The sequence below is a fragment of the Diadema antillarum genome, unplaced genomic scaffold, assembly GCF_040938485.1.
Source record: "Diadema antillarum isolate AM-2024a unplaced genomic scaffold, OU_Dant_1.0 seq00000345_RagTag, whole genome shotgun sequence".
NCBI lineage: Eukaryota > Metazoa > Echinodermata > Echinoidea > Diadematoida > Diadematidae > Diadema > Diadema antillarum.
Genome location: NW_027271356.1, coordinates 184,410 through 207,616, shown reverse-complemented (window position 1 = coordinate 207,616; position 23,207 = coordinate 184,410). Strand labels below are relative to the sequence as shown.

General features: G+C 38.1%; 1 protein-coding gene across 1 annotated transcript; it reads left to right on the top strand.

The window, feature by feature from the left end:
• The first annotated feature begins 1,791 nt into the window (after positions 1-1,791).
• Positions 1,792-19,125, top strand: LOC139730963 (probable cysteine desulfurase). The gene is made up of 19 exons (XM_071641843.1): positions 1,792-2,062; positions 6,682-6,712; positions 7,743-7,859; positions 8,428-8,557; positions 9,701-9,766; positions 10,149-10,214; positions 11,264-11,405; positions 11,792-11,831; positions 12,418-12,491; positions 13,256-13,329; positions 13,854-13,964; positions 14,389-14,435; positions 15,152-15,356; positions 15,808-15,869; positions 16,357-16,440; positions 16,971-17,082; positions 17,536-17,709; positions 18,105-18,158; positions 18,790-19,125. Exons 1-19 carry the CDS (start codon positions 1,792-1,794, stop codon positions 19,123-19,125), a joined length of 2,196 nt encoding a protein of 731 aa, XP_071497944.1.
• Positions 19,126-23,207: the final 4,082 nt, after the last annotated feature.

The following is a 23,207-nucleotide window of genomic DNA, read 5'->3' as shown; positions in this document are numbered from 1 at the left end:
TTATATCAAGAAATCCCTGATATGAGTTATTCGAGACAGTTTTCCGCATGCATGTCTTCTTCATTAGATTATACTGATTATAACATTTCATCAATGGACAGGTTACACAAGGCTCTGTTCACCACTGTATAATCAAAATGTATCTGGGTTCTGATCAGTTATCTCAATCAATGAGGAGACACTGGGTAGAACATATTTATTTTTCGGAGCTACATATACCCAATATGAAAATAATGGAGTGGGAGGGGGAGCGGTAGAATTGCAGCTTTATATTTGATGAATGATAATGATGTTAGGATTCGAAATGGTATATACAATCATGTACAAGACACTTGGAGTATACAGGTACAGCTTCCCCCCTCCCCCCCCCCCCCCCAAAAAAAAAAAGAGATATAAAGATCAATCTGCGTAATTGTATTGCAAGTAGAGCATGACGATTAAAAATTACCAAAAAGAGCTATTCTTGAAAAAAAAACACACACACACAAACACATCTGTTTTGTTGGATAAATGAGCCTTCACACAATAAGCACTCAAACATTATTGTAGACTCAGAGAATGATAATTGGTATAGGAACATTAGCAAAAGAGAACTGGTTCTCGTGCAGAAAGGTAATTCCCATGGACTGATTATAGAAAGCAGGATTTTTTTTTCTGCAGTAATGTCGGATGAATCCGCATTGGTAGTATAGTCACTTGATGAAGTAATGAAAGAATGGATCGACATAAAAAAGAAGAAAGAGAGAGAAAGGCATAGTCTGCGTGGTATAGTCTGCTCCAAGTCTTTACACTATATGCTTGTCCCATATAGCGAGAGATTAAAATGTTGGTGCAGGGTCGAGCGAACTTGTGATGGGTACAAAGGGGGGCAAAGGAAACGAATGAGCACTCTTGTCGGTCGGTACTCGACATACCTCGACAGAGTCAAACATACAACTCTGCACACCTGCGAAACTGACCACAGAAAAGAAATGATACAGTTGAATGTTCAATCCGCTTGCCTTTATTCTTTCTCCCTCATAATTGAGAAAGATTTTTTTTTTGTCTGCGAGAGCTTAACTTGTCGCTTTCATTGGCAGACAGACATGCGTATATTATTGTCCAACCGCCTACCATGACATAGACGAAAAGTTCGACCCTATTGCTGTTGCTTATAGTATCGAAAATTCGGGATCTGTGTTATGTCCTAACGTTCAAAAGGTCTTCAAGCGTGACATTTTTTAGCTCTTGTTAAAAGAGATTATAACGTACATTCATTCATGTGCGGATCTCACGTGTAACAAGTTCAATATGTATTATCGCTGCATACAGATAATTTGAAGACAAATTGTGCATGAAAAACGAGCAGGTCATTTTACCTGCGTGCTTCAGAGGGTAATGTATGAAATTGTAATGTATTTTTCTTTGCACAAACATTAACTGTTTCCTTTGCCATAGCATTGTTTCCCTTTCATGTATTTCTTGTTTGTTCACCTCGATTTGCCATGAGTTCGTCGCCTCAGCTATGAGTGAAAAACTTTAGCCCTAAATCATGTCAGCTGCAAGTCATCTTGAAAGCTTTGCAACTAGTTAAAGTGTTTTTTTTTTCTATTGTCATTTCAGAGAGCTATACGAAAATCGGATGGAAGATATGCTATGGGCTGAAAATGTTTGACAAGCATATTATTTCCAAACTTTTCCAAGATTGAATACCATTAAAAATCTTGCAATTTCGACGCGCGCCACTGTGACATTTGTTATGAAGAAAATATCGTAATAGAAACACGACAAGAACCCACATCTGCTTCCAACATGACGTCGTCCAATCGGACAATCAGTGGCGTGGACATCACCCTCGGTGCTGCCGACGAACTCCTGCGCGATCTCGATGACGCGATCGTAGAGGAACACGTTGGAAAAGTTCGTCGTGGCGGAGAGAGTTCACCCGACTCGGGCCACAGCTCTGGAAGCGAAAACGGTCGCGAAAACGACCAAGCCGAGGGACGTGCTCTGCTCAGCTACGTGGAAGAACACGTAATCGGGAAGGACACGTGGTCTCCGGGACCATTTGGAGAACGACTAGGTTAGATATTCAATTTTCTTATGAATCATGCTATCATCTGGTGTGCAGTTTGTATTCCGTATTAACGGCTCGACTTTAGCGGAAGCCTGGTGGTCGGATGGTCCGGTGGTCCGGCGCCAGTAAAAATTGACGTCGAGCCACCAAAATTTCAAACAGCCCATCTTTGGGTGGCGTGTCTGGGCAACTAAGATTCGAAATAGGGCCTAGATTGTTATATTTCCTTTTATTTTTGATCAATTTTTTGAAAAAAAAGTAGTGTCAAGCTCTGTATTACATATTATAAGTATATGAATATGTATATGTATATATATGTATATATATATGTATATATATATATATATATATATATATATATATATATATTTGAATGTAAACTGTATTACATATATGAATATCTAAATATCTACATATATTAAATTATATAACGACATTATATATGTGTGTGTGTGTGTGTGTGAATTCGTGTGTGCATGTTTGTGCGCGCGCTCGCGTTCGTTTATTTTTTGTTTAACGGATCAGGCAGACTGAATGACGCTTACGTACAAATGTAACGTACTTACGAAAAAAACAATCGATGACCTATATTTGCCAGAAGAGTTCAAAGTACTCGTCTAACTTACTCTGACCTGTCAGACTATGGTCAAATTTCTCTAAATCTAGAAACGCATCTTGAAGTGTTAAAGCCACCATTTAATCAGTTTCTTTTTGTTTTCCTCCCGAGAGATATTTGTCTTAATCTTGCCCGTAACGCATGAGTGACCACATTAATCCATGAAAAGCCACTACCAATACCTGTCCGTAATGGCATATGTCAGTTGTCTATTCCTGGCATCATCGTTTTCTCTCTCACTCCCTCTCTCTCTCTCTCTCTCTCTCCATCTCTCTCTCAAAAAAAAGAAAGAAAAAGTGAACACTAAATTGGAGAACACACCTGGGCACAAACAAACACACTTACTGCTTAAACAAACTCAACTGCACGCAGACATGGATAAAGTCGATAAATTTATACAAGCAGAGGAAATACACGAGTCATTGAATCATGCTGATCTTGGAAACAGTTTGATTGAAAGGTTACTATATTATGACACAACTGCTATTATATAAGATAGGGAAACAGGATGATTATATCGCTATTATATTTTAACACCTGGATAATTACGTGATTGTCATTTAAGTATATTTGTATAATGATTTTGTTTTGTTAAATTATTGTTAATTATTGTTTTGACCTTTGCTTATTTTGATTCTTCATTTCAGTGAAAAAGAAAATTCTTGGAAAGTCCTAACTACACATGTCATCTAATGTAAATCAAGTTAATAATCACGAGGAGTGATTCAACACGGATATTTCATGACTTCCGTCCTGTCCCGTTTCACAAGGGTTGTTTGTGACTAGCGAGGGTGACGTAGGGGAGGGAATCGAAAAGACATAGGCTTATGCATGAAAGCTAAAACAGTGACGTACACACTTATTACGTCACGATTCGGTCAGTCTACAGCGGTCAACATGAAAAATTTACACAAGTGCATCTGCACAAATTATTTTAGTTGTCTCCAGGACATTTTTGTGCAAAATTTAAAACCAGCCTAACCAGTGCTAACCGTAGCTGATGCCCTTCTACGGTAAAGTTCTTGTGTGTGTGTGTGTGTGTGTGTGTGTGTGTGTGTGTGTGTGTGTGTGTGTGTGTGTGCGTGCGTGCGTGTGCGGTTTTTTTCATGGGATATCGATAGGCTTTTACACAGAATGACTAGTCTACACTATGTTCATAGCCGTGACTGGAGTGCGTAGCTTAAGGAAGGTACTATAGTAGTTCCATTTCGTTCTATTCTGGAGAATGGAACGTTCCGCTCGACGCCCAAAGATTAACAGATTAGTGTCAGTTACCTTTTCATAGAGAAAGAGACAGGAAGAAGGGAGGGAGGATGAGGAGGGAGGGGTAAGGGAGGGGTGAGGCGATACTTTGTCTGGTAGAACTTAGAATACCAAGAATAATAGAGGATTACTTAAAACGATACCTGATTAAGAGGATGTCGTAACAATGAGATGTAATCGAAAACGGTTTGCAGGTAGACATAAGATCAACTCAAGGGTGACAAAGGCTCAATAAAGGGTAAGGGGAATTCAAAGACGCTGCTCCCGTGTCATTTTCTTTAATAGTTTAATTCTATTAGCGTAACCAGCTAACTTCAATGCAGCTTGACTCGTGTTGCCAAAACAAGTGCCAGACATGGACCCAAACTCGGAAAACTTTAAGATGAGTTTGTAAAAAACCTCAACGCCAAATAGTGTGAATAGTCCAAGATATAGTACCAGTCATAGAAAAGCGTCGTGGTCCAGCATTAATCAGCTTATACTACCGACAAAACTCTATTCCAAAATCAGATTTCCACCATGTACACCGATTTGACAGCATCCGTTCGAATATCCAAAAGACAACATAGGAAAAAAGAACAAAACGAACACTGAGCAAGAAAATGCAACTTTACAGTCCTGGAGTGATTTTAGTGATGTTTAATGACGTTTGTTTTAAAGGGATTGTACAGTTTTGGTTGAGATGGGGCTTGAGGTTACCATTGTTTTTATCATGATTTTTTTTCAAAATTGAGATAATGAGAAATCTCTTATGAAAAAATATGAGAGGGCATGTTATTCTAAGAGGAATTCAAAGTTCATTTAATAAAAATTGATTTTGAAATGGCTAAGATATCCCGAACAAAGCGATCCTAATTAAAGGTGGGACCCACTTTTTATTAGGATCGCTTTGTTTTACTTTGTTTTGGATATCTCAGCCACTTCACGTTTAAAACGATTTCCATCAGATAAATTTTGAATTCCTCTTAGAATTGTATGTGTTTCAGCATTTCATGAAGTGGTTTCTAATCATATCGCTAAAAGTTAAAAGCTGAATTCTTCCTTTAACCAATAGTATACCATCCCTTTAAGGTTGTTTTCTCGTGCTAGTCTTTTGTTTTTGTGTCATTCTTTCACACAAATTTACATGAAGGACTCGGTGTTTCTAATTATGTTTTGTCCTTTTTTATGCTGTGTGAGATCTGTAGGCCTACTTTCGATTAACTTCTATATTGATACAAACTCAAGGCAATGAGTAACCTTTGCCTATATTCTTGTAAATATATGTACATTATAAATATAAAGTAATAATGAAAACAAATAATGAGAAAACTGACAGCAAGCGAATGATTTATTAGTGACAACTTTAAGCAAAGAAAATGTCAGAACAGAAAGAAAAAATATATACATAAAGTGCATGTGTACGTGTATCTGTATGAGTGTGTGTATGTGTGCATGCGTATGTGTGTGTATGTGTGTGTATGCGTGTGTATGTGTGTGTGTGTATGTGTGTCTACATATATGTAAGTATATGTATGTGTGTATATGTTGCATACAATGTATGGTTAAAGTATAAACGTATCATACCCTATACATTGCTTTACCGGTTTGCAGCCAATATGTAAAACATTATATACGTAAGTGTTAGTTTCTTCCTTTCCAACCTCAATCAGTGAAATCCGTGTTTCTTTTATCCGCCTATTACAAGTTCTTTGACTGAATTGCTTATAGACAGACATGAGAATTGAATATGTTGGTGATGATCATTTTTATGTAATATTATGTCTTTAAAAGCTATTGTGACAATGTTCGTCAGAATCGGGGACTCCATTTTATAATCTATATCGTGTATAATTCCCATCACAAGAACTCACTTCAGTTGAAGTTGCCTATGTTTATGAGCGTGATGTTGCCATGTACACAGAACAGGTGTCTTAGTTGTAGTCATGGTAAATAACTAAGGTATATAACAATTGTTTCTTTTTCTCGTTACTAATGGAGATATCACGTCAGTCGACATGAAAAAGAACTAGAGGGTACATAAAATTCCGGGTTTCACGTGACGACTCGGGTCCTGAGAAAATTTGAGAAAAAAAAGGTTAAAACAAAATGAGATAGATGTAAGAAAGAATACCATTCTATATGATCCCTATAGTTGTGCTGTTTGACTCCTGGGGGGCATTTCATGAAGGAACTTGTCGGATAAAATGTCCGACAAGTCAATTATATCCGACAAGTTCAGAGAAATCAGCCAATCAGACTAAAGAATTTCTCAAAACTTGTCGGATATAATTGACTTGTCAGATATTTTATCCGACAAGTTCCTTCATGAAATGCCCCCCTGATTAATGCTAACACGCTGCGTGATATTCGAATCGATTATGACGTACGAGTGAGGTTTGGTATCGAGTTGTTGGTACGTGTTGTTTGTGCGTGTGTGTGTGTGTCTATACAATGAATACACAATAATGTTAGTCAATGCTTGGTGACCATCTATCTTCTTGGCGCTTTTCTTTCTGCCACTGACATTTCGGCTCACCTTGATTGATCAGAAACTTTTTTTCCTACAGTTTTTTTTTAGTATGAAAGCTTGAGAGTTCGATTTCGATGCAATGCAAACACACACGATCAGTTTAGAGTCAAGTGCAAATAATATTTCTCGTCTGACTGACGACCCCCATTATCATTCTGGGAGAATCATACTTTTGGAATCAAAAAGCCATTTTGTTGATGTTGTTGTTCCTTCTCTCTTTTTCTTTTGCACCAGTGGTCTACTGTGACTATACGGCGTCGGGGAGGTAAGAACAATATCCCCTATCTAAATAGTGGTGTATACAAGGAATCAATAGAGTGGGGGGGGGGGGGGGCGGGGGAGGGGATGAAGAAGAATTTAACATGAAGGCCTATATATTCGACAATGCAGTTTTGCTCGCAAAAGAAATTACAATGGGCGAGTGTTCTGGATGACTCCTTTGTAGAATAATCATGTAGAGTGGATTTTACTCTGGTAGAAGATGAGGGATGCAATCGTTGAAAAGTTGGAGGTATCGCGAACGCAAAATTTGTCTTCCGTTTGTATTGAATTGATGAGACTTTTATAACAGTGGTCCTAAACAGACTGGCGGATGTGCGGAAAGCTTATGACGATTTACTATAACATAAACTGATGGTAAGAGGGCTCGTTTATTCAGCAAGAAAGGAAACAGTCAGATATGTCATCTGACAAATCAAACAACCTACCATGGCTACTTAAAATCATGGGGATTATCATGCACGTCTGTGGATGAACGCCCCCTATCACTGTCAAATTAAGAGTGTATTATCCATAGAGTGTTATTCAGGAACAATGCGTAATTTTCTCACAGGGTCCGTCAGCATACATTATTCTTTAATCTACATGTATGATGAATGTTTCCGAATACAAAACATCATGAAAATTTTTCAACGATTTCGTCAGTACAAAAACCCGCGATCCAACATTCATGCTGACTATGCTCACAGATAATAACAAAAATATAGAAATAAACCCAAACAGATATTAGTTGAGTAACCTATGATGTGATAAAAACTATACCAATCGTCTTATGCTTTGTCAAAAAGTAATTCATGTCAACACTTTGAACGAGCCTGCACACGAAAGGTGCCAAATTTAAATTCAGAATCTCACGACGGCTTTTGGGATCAACCTCATTTTTTTAAAACCACATATGATAAGAATTGCGTTTCCTCACAGATACGCAGCTCAAAATTATGACATAAACATACAAAATTTTCGTGCCAAAATTTAGGTAGAAGTGGCAGTGTCTTAATTCCGTTTTTTTTTTTCAGACCGCTGTCTTTCATTGAGGATTACATCAAAGACCACGTTCAACCCTTGTATGCCAACACGCATACCACAACGGGACTCATGGCACGACAGACCACCAAATTTCGGCACGAAGCAAGGTATTATAGATAATGTTGGGAGTGGTCCCTCTCTTTTTTCCCCCAAATGTTTCACATCTATACCGCTCACCACTGGTTATTCTGTCTCCTGTTTTGTTGATCAGACAACTTGGGTGAATGAATATTGCGTTAAATAAAAAAAGCTGGATTACCAAGCTTTTCTTTAAATATAGGATAGCCAAATTCCAATTTTCGGTGCTTTTTTCTCCATCTTTTGCTTGGAGAACATGACAGATATTGCGCACCACATAGACATAACAGCACATAAAATGCAAAATTGATATTGGTAGATTCAAGACAGTTCGAGAATGAATAGTGGAATAGTATTGCATTATGAAATAAAAGCATTGCATACAATTCGTAGGGCTTTTGTCTCGGATAACTTTTCAGAAGAGGAAACCTTCGCATCGCTGCACGCACTAAGTCCTCAAACTTCTCCTAATTCTCTCTCAAAACCAACCAAACAATTTCACTGCACTTTATGAATATGTTTGTTTGTTTGTTTATTGACTCATAAAAAGATGCTTGCAAATTAATTCAAATTAAAAAAAATCAAATAATCTTAAAGAGACATCATCAAGAAGTGCGTGAACGCCACCGACGAGGACGCTCTCATCTTCACCGGTAGCGGGACGACGGGTGCCGTCAACAAACTCGTCTCCGCGCTCATGCTCAAGGGCGCCCGAGCCAAGAAAACGGTAAGGAGGATCGCCCGATATTCCTTCCATTCTGATGAGGGACTTATTATTGCACATTCTACTCCAAGCGTTTTGTTTTCTTCAATCATTGTCTTGCTAGAGTATACAGATATCAAGTTGTTGTTTTTTTTCACTTAAAATCCTAATATCTTGCGTGAGTACTCTTACGAGGACGCAATAGCCCCATTGGCAATGGAGTGAAAATTTGAGTTACATTGGTTTCAGGTCTTCAAAGTTCCGTTTCAGATCACAAGGAGGAATGTACGGGGATATTCGTCTCGAATACTACAACAAGATCTGTCGTACAAGTACACAAGGAACGCATTTAACGTTCATACCTAGATGAATTACAGTTCTTGTTCAAGTTATTGACGGCCTGGAAAAATATTTGCCCAAGGCGAGATTTTGACGTCGGCATAATCAATTCCCATTTCAACCAATTCCCTCTTTGTGTCGTTGGTTTTTTTTTTTCAATATGATTTTCAGTTATAGAAAAGTGACGCTTTTTATAAAGAGACTGAAAAGAGAAAAAAAGTGCAACTGCTTGTGAACAAAACTCATGAAATAAAAACACCCCACCGTCAGCTTCGGTATAAACATTTCTATCCGTTGAAAAAAAAAGGTCAAGTTCTAACAAAGAACTGACAGGTTCGGGAAGTTCTGCAAAGACGCAGTATGAATGCTCTACTTCAATTGTGTGGGGGAAATTCCGATGTCCCCATTTTCAATAAGAAGACGTATATATTATATATGAATGAACAAATAGAGTATTGTGTGATGCGTGAGGCAATCACTGTGGAGAGGATTTGAATTACCTCTAAATTAAAAAAAAATCAGAACATGACGACGACAAAAAAGAAAGCGAGAGAAAAAAAAGACAGGCAGACAAAGACATGCAGACAGACAGACAGACAGAGATAACAAGATAGAGAGAGAGAGAGAGTCGGACGAACAGACATACATACAGACAAACATACAGAGAGAAGTGGGGTTCGCTTAGCACTCGATTCCACGATAAAATCTTAACCTATCGTATACCATTTTCCAGGATTTGAAAAAAAAAAATGACGATACTCGAGTCAACTATTTTGCCTGAATCGTTCAGACATGATACTTGTGATGTCTATGTTCCTAATATTACAGGTGGTGTTTGTTGGACCCTATGAACACCACTCCAACATTCTACCTTGGAAGGAGTCTGGGGCAAAAGTAAGCATTTTTTAGTTTGCTTGTAAGTTGGTGATTGGGAAAGAGGTGGAAGGGAAGGGAAGGGAAGGGGTATGCCTTATGCCATGTTGGTTGCTTGGTAACAGCTTGCTGCTTTCTCTCCCAACGTGTATTGATAAGTGAGTTTTATGCAGGCGTTCTTTTAAAGATAGATTTCAAGGATATGAGAGGCTTTGCTATTGACGCGTCCTCATACAGTGCTGTTTCTTCCTTCACCTTAGAATAGCCGTATTTATTTATCTATCTATTTTTTTTTTTTGCAAATTGCTTTACTTTTTAATTTTGCCAATCATTTCATCAGATTGTGTCTACATACGATTATGCTGTTGTTGTTTTTTTAAACCCAACTAATATTTCATCATAGATTGTCAGGATTCGAGACGACGATCAAGGATTGGTAAACACCAGAATCCTGGAACAACAGTTAGTGGTGAGTTAATGAGTCACATTTTACTAACGCGCTAGAAATAACGATGTTTAAAATTAAAATGACTACTGAACACACTTGAAATTTAACCCTATATGAAAATATATGGACAATCTGGGAATGCACAACAACAAAAAATCTAAAACAATGACTCGTTCCTCTGGCGAAGGTACGCAACAAAGAGAAGGGAATTAGGCTAGCCATAAAATAGTCGAAAGCTATTTTTACTCTAAGCGCATGAACGCTTGACTTGATCCATGCAGGCTACAAAGGGCTGGTCGGTCCCACAGAGACCATTCAAAGATAAAAGCGCATCGATGTGATCCATTGTGAATTATTAAAAGGGTCTGGATACTTCATCCCCATTTATAGAGCTCAAAGCAGGCTTTAACATTGGGCTCATTGAGAGCAAGGTCATCAACACACACTCCTCTTGATCAAGCCGGCTATCTTTTAGAACGACACCTTGATCCACCTTTAAAAAAGCAAACAAAAATAAAAACTTGACGCTTTGAAAATCTCCGTCTAGTTTGAAAGAAAGAAAAAAAAAGAGAAGATTATCGCAGAGTAGGTATACTGAACAGAAAGCGACAGTGTGCTCTTTGTTTATGCTCCCTAAATTTTGGAGAAAAAAACATGCTGACTCACCTATATCGTTTTAGTTCCTTCATCGTTCATTCTTCCATCATTATCGAATTTCAGCAAATCTCTTGCAGAGGATACTCCTATCTAAGAAATTATTTTCTTTCTCTGCATGCCTGACTGTTCGGTGCCTATATCCTCGGAGAACATTAGTTTACATCAATTTATTACACCAGCTATTATCAGTTATTGACCTTAACTTTCATCCCTTTACAATTTGAATTCACCAATAAACTTTCATTTGCAGTTGTATTATAAAATGATAACAAACCTGGATAAACACCATCAAAGAGAATCATTCTCAGTAAGAGCATTTTTACATCATTTGCTAAATGACACTAAATAAAAAGATAACAGCCCAGTAAGTATAGGTAAGTATAGGTATATACTCTTTGATATCATATTTCCAGTTACATCAGAAAAAGGGTTGTCTGCTCATCGGTTGCTTCTCGGCCGCATCGAACGTCACTGGGATCATCTCCGACACTCACGCCGTGGCGGCGCTGTTACACAAATTTGGCGCCCTCTCCTTCTGGGACTACGCTACTGCAGGTTTGGACCCACTGTTTTTGTTTCTTGTCCTTTTCTTTTCTTTGTAGAATTACGTCTCCTAAAGAAACTATTGCATATGATGCGCTCGTATATACAACGAAATTCTTGTTACATCGGAGTAAGAATTCAGGTCCCCAAATTATTGTCTCCATATTTTTATAAACCTTATTACAACGAAATGAAATTCATATATAACGAGAAAAAAACCCAAACAAACAGACAAAACAACAACTGTCGGTCCCGAGCACTTTGTTATAACAGGAGTGGCCTGTATATATACATTAATACATCATTCATTCTCAGATAACTGCGAAATTAAGTTTGAGTATTGTCTACTGAGTATTCTCTCCTCCCTCCCCCCCCCCCCTTCTCTCGTCAACTTTTAGGTCCATACATGAGGATAGACATGAATCCGGAAAACAGTGGGTAAGTTCTTTGAAAGCATTAGACTTTAGTAGCGAAAAGAACTTAGAATGAATTACCATAAAGGAAACGATATTTGAATTTTGATCCTGAATATTTCATTTTTAAAAAAAATTCTAAGTCACCTCTGTAGACATAAAAAGTTTCTACCATGCTATAAATTATCTTATGTCAAGTCTGTATTCAAAGAGGGGATATCCACACACCTCCTGATGTCAAGTAAAAAGTAAAACTAAAATATAGATTGGAATCTTAAAAGTAAGACAACTGTTGCTCACAATCAGGTACATTTGATCACCTCGACGTACTGAACGTTTACGGTTCGATGTCACGGTTTCATGAGTAATGATAATAATAATTAAAAAAAAAATGTTCTCTCTTAGTCTTAGTGAGGTGTATACAGCTATTGCAATCTCCAAAATATGCTCATTCATGTCGCTGGAAAAGCCCCAGAACTTTGCTCATTGTACTGTGAATCTGATGAAATTTGGCTTTCGGTTAAATAATGATCAACTGAACCTGTGAATTGCTCGCAGTTTGATTCGTGGTGATATACTCATACTGGATGTTTACTGTTTCCTCCGAGCAGTATCGAAGGGGACTGCAGTAAGGACGCCGTCTATCTGTCACCCCATAAGTTCGTCGGCGGAGTTGGCACGCCCGGTAAGCAAAGAGTTTGCATACAAGAATGTAATTTTATTCGATATTCACCTTTCGACATCCGAATCTATAGGAATTTGGATTACAGACTGACTGACCAAGTGATTCATTCCACACTAAGGAACAGTGCTAAAATATAGAAAGTGTGATGAGTTGGTGTGCTAGTGGCAAAAAAAAAGTGACTCCAATGAAGATATGAAGATTTGAGCCACATTCATTACTATTAAGTCACACTTAGCACTAGGTTTTATGATTACTTTATAACAGTGTAACATGCCAGATATTTATTGCGTCTTTGTTTGTTTGTTTGTTTGTTTGTATTTTCAATGTCTTGGATTGCGTTGTTTATGCATGTTCCATATTAAAAGACTGATCCTGTTTTGGCGATCAAACGATACTGGAAACTTTATCGAGAAAAACTCTCATACGTTTAATTTCAATCATCAGTTAAGGAAATCAGCTTTTTTCTTGAGCATGTAGATCTGCATGAGCGGCATTTCTTAATATTGAAAGATAGTGTTGTTAGTGTAAAAACTTTCACAATTTTTTTTTAATGCTGACTTTTGTTTTCAGAACTTTTCTTGTATGAACCCGATCAAGAGTCTCCTTTTAAAAAGCGTAGTTACATAATGATATGATCATTTCTACATGGTTTCTGGAATTATAATGGGTATTTTAGATATTGCTAGCTGACATTTTCTACCATGACATTATAATATGCGTCTTGGGTCAATAAAAACGATTACATTGTTATTGCTCCACTGCAGGTGTGCTGCTGGCAAAGAAGAAGCTGTTTGTTAATCCTGTGCCACACTCTGTCGGGGGAGGCACGGTGCTCTATGTAAGTCGACGACTATTCGGCAACAATGTCGAAAATCCAATCTACATCCACGCATCTGAGATGTGACGGGACGATTCTTATCTTTCCCATGCACTGAACTTAGCTTGTCTCACCTAAAAGGACAGCTGAGATCCCCTGAGCATTCGTGTCGTGAAGATTAATTTCAACTCTGAAATCTTTCTTCTTCATTTCAAAATCAAATGTGCATAAATCGAAGCAATTGCAATAAAGCTTTCTACAACCAGACATGTGTAAAATGTTAGGCGTGACAAAGATGAAACAAAAGAAGAGAGATGAAAAATCAGGGATGACGATGAAATTGGGCTGAATTGACTCGCGAGTTTTGTGATCTTCATTATCTGATGCTGATTGGTATTGAGGTGATGGTATGTGAGATGATGGCATTTTGACCGATAATGTTTTTCTTAACGCTGCCATAAATGCGATATTGTGTAATACCGCCACGTCAAACACAGGGAGAGTGACATCATTATATCCCAAAATGATGTGTCCTCTTCGTGCAGGTTACCAGGGAAACCCATCACTACTTGCCCAACATCGAAGACAGGGAGGAGGGTGGGACGCCAGCTATCGTCGAATCTATCCGCGCAGGCCTCACCTTCAAGCTGAAACACGTGAGATGAAATTTTGTTGTTGTTGTTGTTGTTGTTGTTGTCGTCGTCGTCGTTGTTGTCGTCGTCGTCGTCGTTGTTGTTGTTGTTGTTAATATGTGGCTCGAAGGAACCAGCTTCATCTTACATGGAATTCACAGATAAAAGCCATGCCTCTCTTTCTTACAAATCCGAGCCAAGGCATGTGGCCCTACAGGACAGTTTTACTAGTTTATTGACATCTTTCTTACTGTTTCTACATGTTTTGAGTAAAGTACAGCCCTGCATGTTGATATAATGTTTGTCATTATGCATCAGAATCTGTAGCACCAGTTTTGCAAGGAAATGTGGCTTATAGTTACTAGCATAGTACAGAATCCTTCCACATTCCTGCAATATTTGATATTGATAATAAATCTACTGTTTTGAAACTTTTGAAATTATGCAGGCCATTGGTACAGACCTGATAGAGGAACGAGAACATGAGCTGACAAAGTAAGTACACGTGTCTTGCTAAGTGCAATTTCGCTCACTTTCTTTCCCCTTCCTAAATTTCATGTGGTTATGCGATAATTATATCATTGGGAATTGGAATCGACTTCAATAACTGCGAAGGCAACATTTCTCTCACGAACTGCCGGTGACTCAGCAAACAGCAATACGTTAAACCTTTTTATTGTAAAACAGTTCGTTATTCCGAAGGTTCGACGGTAGGCATCTATTTTTTTTTTCTCGAGATAACCATTTTTTTTTTCATATTCGGATAACTAACCTTCGGAATAACGAACCTTAATATGTTCATTATCGAGTTAACGAACCTTTGAAATAACGAGCCTTGTTATATTTACAGAACTACAAACCTCCGAAACAACGAACTTTCGGAGTAGCGTCACAAAAATGTTTGGATTAACGAATCCTTTTTCACTTCGGATTAACGAACATCTAAGTTTAGGGAATATGTGTGTTTCCGAATAACAAACCTTCGGAATAAGGTCACCAATGTTCGAATAAACGAACTTCTTTTCACTTCGGATTAACGAACATCTATGTATAGGGAATTCGTGTGTCTCGGAATAACGAACCTCATTTCATTTTCGGATTAATGAACCTTCGGAATAACAAACATCACCGGTTATCACGAGCGGCGGCAACAAGCGTTTACTTATAGTTTTGTCAGTCTAAACGATTGATTTACGTTATCCTATAAACAGGAAGGCGTTCCTGAAATGGAAGCTAAATCCTAGCTTCATCTTCTTGGGGAGTACGCGGGCAGAGCGGTTACCCATCTTCTCCTTCCTCATCATCCACCTTAAGACCGGCAAGATGCTACATCACAACTTCATTGCCGTCCTCCTCAACGACCTCTACGGCATTCAGGCCAGGGGAGGATGCGCATGCGCGGGGCCGTACGCTCAGGTGAGTAACGTTGTGAAAAATGATGGGCAGCTAGTATGATAGCAGAGATTTCAACTCTGAACATCTCCTCAACGGGAGACTCTATTACCTGTTCCATATTCCAAACTGCACATTTGATTTATAAGATGATTTAATGTGTGTGAAGTGTACGTCACAAGCACGAAGTACCTTACGATCTGATCTGATGTAGGTTATGATAATTTGATGAACACCACTCTCGGTTGATGATTACGTTAACTTCCCATCGAGTTACCATACTAAAATGTATAAATTACTGAAAAAGAATTTTAAGGTAACTTTGTTATCCTCCTCGTTATTATTTGTGTGCAGTATCACGAGAAAAATAAAAATCTCCCTAATGTCACCTGTGCTCCATTATATAAGGATTGAGATGTCACAGCGTTAGGGGGAAGACTTGATAAAATTGTATCACTTTTTTTCTTTCTTTCAGGATCTCCTTGGCATTGACGAGGATCTGGCTGCAAAGTTCATCTATTTTCTCAAAGAAGACAGGTTGGTGGCTCTAAATATTGTAGGGGACAGCTTCTCCTATAACTTAATTTGTTGTCCGCTGGCTTGTTGTCAAGATAAAACAGAGATTTGTCTTTGATGATAATTACTTATGGTGACGATATTGAATAGAAGTCTCTGTGACACATATAGTAGTTTTCTATACCCATAAAATGACATTTCTTACCAACATCCAACAATTTATCCGAGAGTCCATTTTTCCTTTTCGAGAAGTATATTCTTTTAGAGATTTAAATCCCATGAAGAGTTTAGAAGCCGACAAGATAATCAATGTTCAAGGAGACAAAGAGCAAACTAGCACTTACCCTCTTGATTTCTTCCTTTTAGAAAGAATTATGGACATCTCTAAGGTTATACACAGCAAGCCTATTTTGCGATCTGAGGGGAACTCATTTGTAAACGGTTTATATGCTTTTCTGGAGACCTCATCCCTGAATAAAGTTCAGTTATTGTGGTCTTTTTCGTACAGTGAGTTTGAAACACCTGAAATTAAGAAATCAAGAAAGATGGTCCAATCGCTGAAAACGACAGCCGAGCCGCTGGAAATCATGAAGTGAGTATCACGTAATGATAGTTGGAGTCATTTGATGCAAGTATTTGTACATCAGTTAAGTGTCTCTAACGGTGAATTGAAACTGATATTTTTTGATCGATTTCAGAAATCAATCTTACGTCACTGACATGTGAAGTTGTTCACAGCGCAGACAGCACTATTACTCTCTGTTACGTACAAGACGATTTAGCAAGTTTAGCTTGTTGAGGACATCTTGATGCGTATCTTCGCAACGTCACGGAAATACGCCAAAGCATGGAAAAATAGAAATAACAAAAAGAAATATATCCATCAGCTTTAACGGGCACCTCACTCATCATTCTTATAAGCAGTTCATAATGCTTCTAGGGATTGAATGTGAGTATTATATTTTTTCTTCGATCAAATTGAGCATAATCTGCAAAGGTAAGTTACCACGTCAGAGTGTATGAGAAGCGAGTATAGAAAAGATTAGCCCCTGAGAAAAGATAAGCAAACTTTAAATTTCTGTCTGCCCCCTCCTCTCTTTTCCTCTCTTTCTATGGCAACAGACCAGGATTTATCCGACTGAATCTGCCGTTCTTTTTCTCGGATGCCGTCGTCGATTACGTCCTCGAAGCCGTCGATGCGATAGGACGACACGGCTGGAAGATGCTGTCCCAGGTAACAAAAAAACCCTATAATGATGACAATAATGATGATGCCAATGATGACGATGTGATCATAATCAACGCATTAATATTGCGACTACTACTGGGAAGGGGGGAGGGTGCATTTTCGTCAATGTAATCACTATACTCTTCCCAAGGAGTCTTAAACATTGTCAAGTACTCTTTTCCTCCTGAGGAACATAAAAAACAATTTGGACAAGACACCACATTCTTGGATGTGCGCATTGGTCAGGAATCGAACGCAGGTAGAGTCGAGAGCACTTTCTACCATGATCTAACCAAGATATGAAATAGGCTGGTCTTTCGACAGGCCATCATCATTGTGGTCAGTCAGCTTTGTCACGTGATTATACAAATTATACTAATAGGTGTTTTACGCTGGAGAACGCCAAATAATCGTAAAGATTTTGCCACTGTGATTTTGTCTTCGGTGCTTCCCCATCAGTACTCGTGTGATCCGAAAACGGCCAACTGGAGATTCGTGGGTTCGGAGGACCTCGGCATCAACTCGGAACAGAGCGACAGTTTGCACAGCGCTATCTTCAGCCAGGGCTCCTTCAACGCCCCTCCGTGTCCCTTCACACGGAGTTCCGAAACCTCGAGTAATGACGTCTTTCAGGTACCCCATTCTTGTCTGATTCGCTCTGGTTAGATTTAAATCGATTTATTGTTTCTACATGTTAGAAATAATTACATAGCATTTAAACTAAGTATTCAAAGTAGGATAGTCTGAGCATAATATTGACTATATGCTACGTCAACAACACCGCAGCTGGTTAGATTGATAAGCCAAATAATCTATAATACAAGAAGATTAAATGTTTACGTACGCCTTTATCTTTACACAGACACAGATGGTAAAATGATACAGTTCTTACCTAGAAGATTAAAGCAGCATCAATGTTAGTAAGTAATTGTGAAAAATCAGAGAGTTTTCGTCGAATGTAAAAAGTTACTTGACAAACATGAACAGTTCAGAAGACTCGAGTCATGTTTTCGCTATTGTCATTGCAGACTGCCCTTTCGGATGCTGAGCGAATCTTCGAGAAAGTCGGGGAAAAGAAAGAGGTAAAAGCTATCCATCATTATTCACTAATAATAACGTATTTCAATCTTCTCACAATCTAACTTCACAGATGTGTCCGAGATAACAAATTAATTAGTTTCTCTTTGATCATTATGAAATTATGTATTGCCCCATATCATGATGACACGCTTAGATTTGGGAATTTAAAAAAAAAGAAGAAAAACACTCGTAATCAATATTAATATATCAGGGTATATTGAATGATAAGCTAACATAGTAACGATGGATACTGTATCTTAACTTCCTGAGCAAATTTGTAAGTTTGGTTCAGGTTTTTACTGCAAAATATAGTTTGAATGCATTTTTTATGAAACGTCATTTATCTCTTTGAATACAAAGAAAGTAAGAATTGTTCAAATATGTAATATTGAATGCAATGATTTAAGCAACATCTGGTTCTGAGAATAATGAAAGAAACAGGACAACATTATTTATGTCCTACGGAAAAAGAAGTTTCCCTGCCATGAGTCTAGATATTGAGTAACATACATTAATTTGGAAGATAAATGATTGTTATTTTTAACTTCAATGCAGTAATATTGTTTTTATCAACAATCAACCCGCACTGATGCCAAATGTTTTAAACTCGATTTTGTGACAATTACTATGTAGTTTTCAGCCGACGCCTTACATGATTCTACCGGAGAGGGCGTAAGTGACCCAGATCTGATTTGGTTCATGCAACCTCACGACGCTGCTCACCACATCCTCCACCCGGATGCCCCCGCCGTCGAACTCCGTCCAAAAACCGCAGTCAGCCGCGCGGATGGTTGGATCAGTGAATCGCGACCGACTACGGCAGCTGATGCTCGCAGGCACATGAGCAAGGCTCCGTTCATTCCTAAGAAATACGCCAGGGGGATAAAACAGAGGCTACGCAGCGCCAAAATCCAGGATGCGACACAACAAGTCGAGGCGCAGCAGCAAAGGGGATGTGTAATCTTGTAAGAGCAGAAGATGAACATTCAGTGAAGACGGAGATTAACCTCAAAGACACAATCATTCGACTGCAAATACAAGGTGAAATGAAGAAGCATCTCTGTGACAGACTGAACGAAAAAGAGAAATTATGATCAAAACACGTGTGATCATACAGGGGATACTATCCAAAGTGTCGACCGATACCGGATGAGCCGCGGAGCATCAACATGGGGACCCGAGATGTAATTGGTCGTGTGAACTTGTAGTAAAGTTGTCGCAGCTTGCCTTGATATAATCACTTGATATGGGTAGCTAGATAAGCTGTTTTAGAAATGATTTCGACAGAGTTTTTAAGAGTTAACGGAGTCTTAGCTTGAACATCGATGCGCGCTATTCAATATTATTATCTGTGTCTTTCCCCCTCAGACGAACTTTCTTAGAACTTGCAAATTCTTTTGAAGAAGAGCTTCCGTTTCTACAAAAGTTTTCAGTGTCGCGTAGTCAATATGTGAAAGGAGTGGTTATTTATGTCACAATTGCTTACTGCTGAAAGTGTAATGTATGCAATATCCGAAATTGTTTTATGCGTAAATTTCAACATCAATTATTTTATAAACTTTTAACTTATTAACGTATTTATATGAAAGTCACTATGTCACGATAAAATCAACTATAGGCTTATCATTCTCAATCAATTCACTTAGTTGCTGAGTTGAAAATGAGAACTGTGCTCGTACTTAGGAACTGCGTTCATTGCAATATATTCCTTCAGAAAGAAATGCAATGAGTATATTAGTATAGTTATTAATTAGTCGGGCTCTCAGCAGAGCAGTGTGTGACTGAAAAGACTATATTATTGGATTATGAAACTTTATCAGTTTTGTTAACATCTGCATGTATCTAAATATTCATGAAATTATACTACAAACGCTATAAATTTGAAAATGAATCATGATAATTATCCGAAACAGGGTTAACTAATCCTATCATGTATGTGTGAGTGTGTGTGTGTGTGTGTGTGTATGTGTGTGGTTCAATCTTCTCCTATATATACACTTTCAATTCAATTTGAAATTGAAATTGAATTGAAAGCGTATATAGGAGAAGATTGCACCACACACACACACACACACACCACACACACACACACCATTCTTTCAACAACTTATATTCAATTTATTTTAAACACATATCATGCAAGACAGTAAATCAAACCAGTACTATCAGTGCACAATGCAGTAACGAAATTGCATTATGTGGTCACACCAGACAAAGATACTTCTTTTCAGTTAGGGCCTATACTATTTCTCAAACAGTTAAACTGAAAATTAAGTAACTTGTAATCAGAGCCCATGTTTCTATTGTTTGATTGATAACAATCAGATAAAATGAATAAAATGAAACAATATCAGGCAATGTTAGAGAATAATGAAAGCAATTCAACGAGCAAGTATACTCCCACACAACTCTCCTTATATAGCTGCCCTCCTAACCCTGTACCTCTATAACCTTGCCTGTCCCCTCCACCATCCCGTCTTCCGCCAAGTCCACCCTTGTGTCCGCCCTCCTTCCCCTCACATATCTGTATACTCTTGTTCAACATCGTTGGATTAATGTCTGCATTTCTCAATATCTGCTAATGGCTAAAGCATTTACTATTTTGAAGTAGGAATGATGGCGCTTTATGCGTCAAAGCAGATGAATCAAAGTCACGTTCGAACATCAGTTAACTCATACTCTGTTTCGCAACTGAAATCAAAATACATATATATTTCTCCCTATAATATTATCTATCTCCATACATTTAACCCAATTCTTAAACATTTTTGCCTCGGCAAATGTCAGAAAATTTGTCATTTAAAATCGTTAAACTCATAGTCTTGATATTATGCTGCTTTCTCTCTATGCAATCTTTGCTATTCCATAGTAAAAAAATCAAAGCAGATATTCACCCCTCTTGTGAAAATGTTATGACAAGGACCAGCTATAAGTGATATGACGTAAAATTCTTCACAAGATGTATTTCCCTATCCATAAGCGTTAAGTCTCTTATTCTTTGTACCACCTTATCTTTAATGTACCTTACTCAGGGGCGGATCCAGGAATTCTGTAAAGGGGGGGGGGGCGCAACTAATATTTCTGGTGCCACTTCCGGGTTTCATTTCATTTTATTCATTTTATTTCTTTTGTTTTTAACGACAATTAAAGGGGGCGTGCGTCGGTTGCGCCCCCCTCTGGATCCGCCACTGTTACTAGTCTTTATATTGTCTTGCTCAGTGTCTCTTTATATTTGCAATTCTGCTTTCCTTTGACATCCAAAGAAAAAACAAGTGCCTGAAATTTTGAGTCTTTGAACTTCATTCAAGAACAAGATAACTTCTGATCTACCCTCCTCCTCATGAGATGATTGTTATCCATGGAATTGTTTTCTCTTGATTTTTTTTTTCTTTTGAGACCAATAACTTTCCCTAATTCGTCTAAAAGATATTGTTTTCTATTGATTGAGAACTTATCTTTCACAAACCGAGAAATATCATCAGTGAACAGGGTTTGTTTTATCTCGTTTTGTCCATATCAAACACTCTTATCCTTGTCCTATCTCATAATACCTAATAATCCCCGCTGTAAGGTTTCAATATCCAACTTAACTAATACACATGCACATGCTCAGACACACATACACAGACACAGACACACACACAAAAGCACACACAAATGAATAATGCAAAAAAGAACGTATAAAAAAATGTAAGTTACTGTTTTACAGTTTTTTGTTCACATTGCAGTATAAAATAATGTAGGTGCCTACAAGCAATACACATCTCATTTATCAGAGGGCATACGAGTTACCCTTATGAATGTAGGCCCTATACCTTTTGGAACAGTATACGTCCTGGCATTATTATAGCTGAGGGTGTTTGGACTGTTTCAAAGGTATACATTGTACCGATAGTGGGTAATCATGCTCATGCTCCAATGAAATTATGTATGTTATTTGCCTTACAAAATGATGTTGTTTGATGAATGACCCTCATCTCAAAGTCTCTCTTTATGATATGTACTTCCTATACTTTTACATAAAACAGTGACATCTCGTCCTGTCGTCATCGCAACGTGAAAGTGCTAATGGCCCATCATTATTTTACTTATGACAAGACACAAGCAAAATTGTGTGTTAAGCAAATAATGCCTGTATGTATGGTCACGTGTACCGCTCTCAAGTCTCAGTCAGTCAGTGTCGGTGATGAGGATCTGCTTCATCATTTTTATAAAGCAAAATAGTGATAGTCTACTACTGTCTTAGCTGCACGCCACCGGCACTGCAATGAGTGCTTCCTCATCGTCGTTCGAACAGACTGAGAAAATTACTATAGAGATGGTTTAGAGCGTACCGAAGTGATGTTGCAGTATTTTCTTCTATACAGCGTGTCCCAGAAAAAACGAAACCGAGTTTCCTCTTAATTTTCTAGTATCAAAATCATAAATTTTCTTTATGAAATGTACATGAATGAAAAGATACGTTTCTCCTCTTTCATTTGGTGTACAACACAAAGTTTATAATCCACGCATGACTGAGTTAGAACAATAGACAGTAGTACTAGTAAATTTTCATTTGCACGAGGAAATTGTAACTTTGTGCGAATATTTCGTACTTTTTCGCCATTCCTTTTCAACAATGACAGTTATAACTTTAATATTCATTATTTTTCCTATCATATGACAGCTCGTGCGTAAAAAAAGGTTCACATATGCTAGAGAAATCTTAATTTGAAAATATGCTTTAATTCTACGCTGAAAGAGGGATAATTAAAGAAGGAGCCATTAAGATTTCCCGACTTCGCACATAACAATGGCCGTCATGCTCCGATGAATTTACACAAATGCGTGTGCGTGTGTGTGTGGGGGGGGGGGACATAAAGAGAACAATAGAAGCAGTTTGACTGTAAATAGGGTCGAAAAAACAGACGATCATGAGCTTGCCTGACCATGCAGCTGACCACAGAGCAAAGAGTGTTCATTGTAACGGAGTGGTCTCGTTCTGGGAGCCTGCAACAAGTTGCAGCAGCCTTCCATGACCGATTTCCAAATCGTGATGTTCCTGCGAAGTC

What these genes read in the sequence shown, in the direction of transcription:
- LOC139730963 (XM_071641843.1), top strand. Translation starts at nt 1,792, where the DNA reads ATGACGTCGTCCAATCGGACAATCAGTGGCGTGGACATCACCCTCGGT. An exon ending in CTGGGACTACGCTACTGCAG is followed by an intron (nt 11,406 to 11,791) that starts GTTTGGACCCAC and finishes GTCAACTTTTAG; the next exon opens with GTCCATACATGAGGATAGAC. An exon ending in CGGCGGAGTTGGCACGCCCG is followed by an intron (nt 12,492 to 13,255) that starts GTAAGCAAAGAG and finishes GCTCCACTGCAG; the next exon opens with GTGTGCTGCTGGCAAAGAAG.